Genomic DNA, 1,846 nt, shown 5'->3' with positions numbered 1-1,846 from the left:
TGGATCCGTTCACATCCTTCAGGATTTGTTCTATTAGGATCTGCGAATTGACTGTTTTTACTGCTAATGTGAACCGTAAATCATTTTCGTGTTGTGTGCTGACAATGTGCATTGTCTTCTCTAGTTTCAGGATTAAAAATTTTCAGGATTTGCCAGAGGATTTAAAACGTCAGCTGGAAGAGCTGGGACGCCTCCGGCCATATATGAAGATTATTATGTAGGGAAAGCAGAGGAACAGCTACACCTGAGACTGGAGAGAAGACTTTGCTCTGCATGATGAGAGATTCTCACTGAAATAAAACAGTGATGATGCTGATTATGATGGTATTTAAACATCCTTAGCATGACTGGAAAAGACCTGGACTATATGAATAATTAACAAGGTCACATCTTTTGATGCTGCAGCTCCTCACCTGCCAGACACTCCAATCTACTCACTGAAGACCAGAGGTTGTCCTCCATAGTCCTGCAGTAGTGATGGACTCTAGATAGACCAGGAACCTCCAGAGCTTACTGGAGCACAAAGCAAGATAGCGTTATAACACATCACACTGTATAATGATTATTCCCTGGAGGTGACACACATAATTGTAACTGTGCTGAGAATTCCTGCAGTCTCTGATCAGAGGAGTAATTATGTTTGGGGAGAGATTTAGCTTCTGTAGTGAGGGTGCACAAAGGAAGATGTGGAGTCACTGTTACGGCTCATTCACACTGAGGACGTTTTTGCCCTTTTTTCAAGAGCAAGCGATTTTCAAAATCGCCCTCAAAATGCTTATGCAATGATTCCCTATGAGAGCGTTCACATCTTATCAGTTTGTTCCCGATCCGCTCAGCAAAGCGCTGCCTGGACCATTTCTGAGGCAATTTTCCTCAATGGAAGGTATAGGAAAAACACAAAATGCTGCCAAAATCACTTTGCATGAATGTTTTTAAGAATACATACATTGTATTTATTATTTTCCAAGTCAAAGAGTTCACTTCCTGACTTGTGTCAGGGAGTGAATTACAAAACCACTCTGGAAAAGCGCTTAGAGAAGCACTTATTACAAAAACGTTGCGCGCAGTGGAGCACCGGGCGGGGGGGGGGGGATTGCACAGCGCAGCAAAATGCTTGTGTTTACATCTTTAGGTGTGAATGAGGCCTCAGAGTGTTCGGTTTGCTCTCTGTTACATCTATTTATGTTTGGGGGGAGAGGGCCATGGCAAGCTTTGTATCAGCTCTAGCAATTTTGAAATTCTAGTTTATAGATCAGATTTTTTAATGGGGGGGAGAGGATAGTGGATATCACTTTTCCCATGTTGTGCTCGGGTCTCCCGGTTCACACCTGGGCCAGGACACTGCACTATGTTTCTGAGTTGAGTACGATCTCCTTATGTTTTTATGGGTTTCCATGGATACTTCCATTTTCTCCTACATCCCAGAAACCTACAGATGAGTTAACTGGTTCCACAAATATTGGCCTTAGAGTATGATAGGAACATAAGACAGTGATTGACTAGGGTAGGGATTAGACTGTGACAGTTAGTGTCATATGCATTACCTGTGGAAGGTTTTGGCGCAAAATAAATCCTAAATAATAATTTATGTAAAAATTTGGCTTTTATTATTTAAACTAGAATTGAAATGCAGTATGGCATTCTACTGACCCAGAAAATAAATGCAATGTGTGGGTGGCGCTGAGGGTATATGGTAGATATACTGTATTTTGTCAAAAGCATTTTTATTACAATTATTTGTATGGATTTACACTACTGCTTTAAATCACTGTGTGACACCCCCATCACTCCCACAATATAAATCAGAATAGAATGGTAAATACAGAGTAGTACTGGGTCAATTAAT

General features: G+C 41.0%; 1 protein-coding gene across 2 annotated transcripts in view; it reads left to right on the top strand.

The window, feature by feature from the left end:
* The window catches only part of LOC137532599 (NACHT, LRR and PYD domains-containing protein 3-like), a 738,694-nt gene extending 737,098 nt beyond the window's left edge, over window positions 1-1,596 (top strand). For both annotated transcript variants that reach the window (XM_068253288.1, XM_068253297.1), the window contains one exon: window positions 125-1,596. In XM_068253288.1, the coding sequence (XP_068109389.1) occupies window positions 125-221 (97 nt within the window). In that variant the 3' untranslated portion in view covers window positions 222-1,596. The remainder of the gene's footprint in view (window positions 1-124) is intronic.
* Window positions 1,597-1,846: the final 250 nt, after the last annotated feature.

Source organism: Hyperolius riggenbachi, chromosome 1 (genome assembly GCF_040937935.1).
Source record: "Hyperolius riggenbachi isolate aHypRig1 chromosome 1, aHypRig1.pri, whole genome shotgun sequence".
Lineage (NCBI taxonomy): Eukaryota > Metazoa > Chordata > Amphibia > Anura > Hyperoliidae > Hyperolius > Hyperolius riggenbachi.
This window is presented reverse-complemented; position numbering and strand designations above follow the sequence as displayed.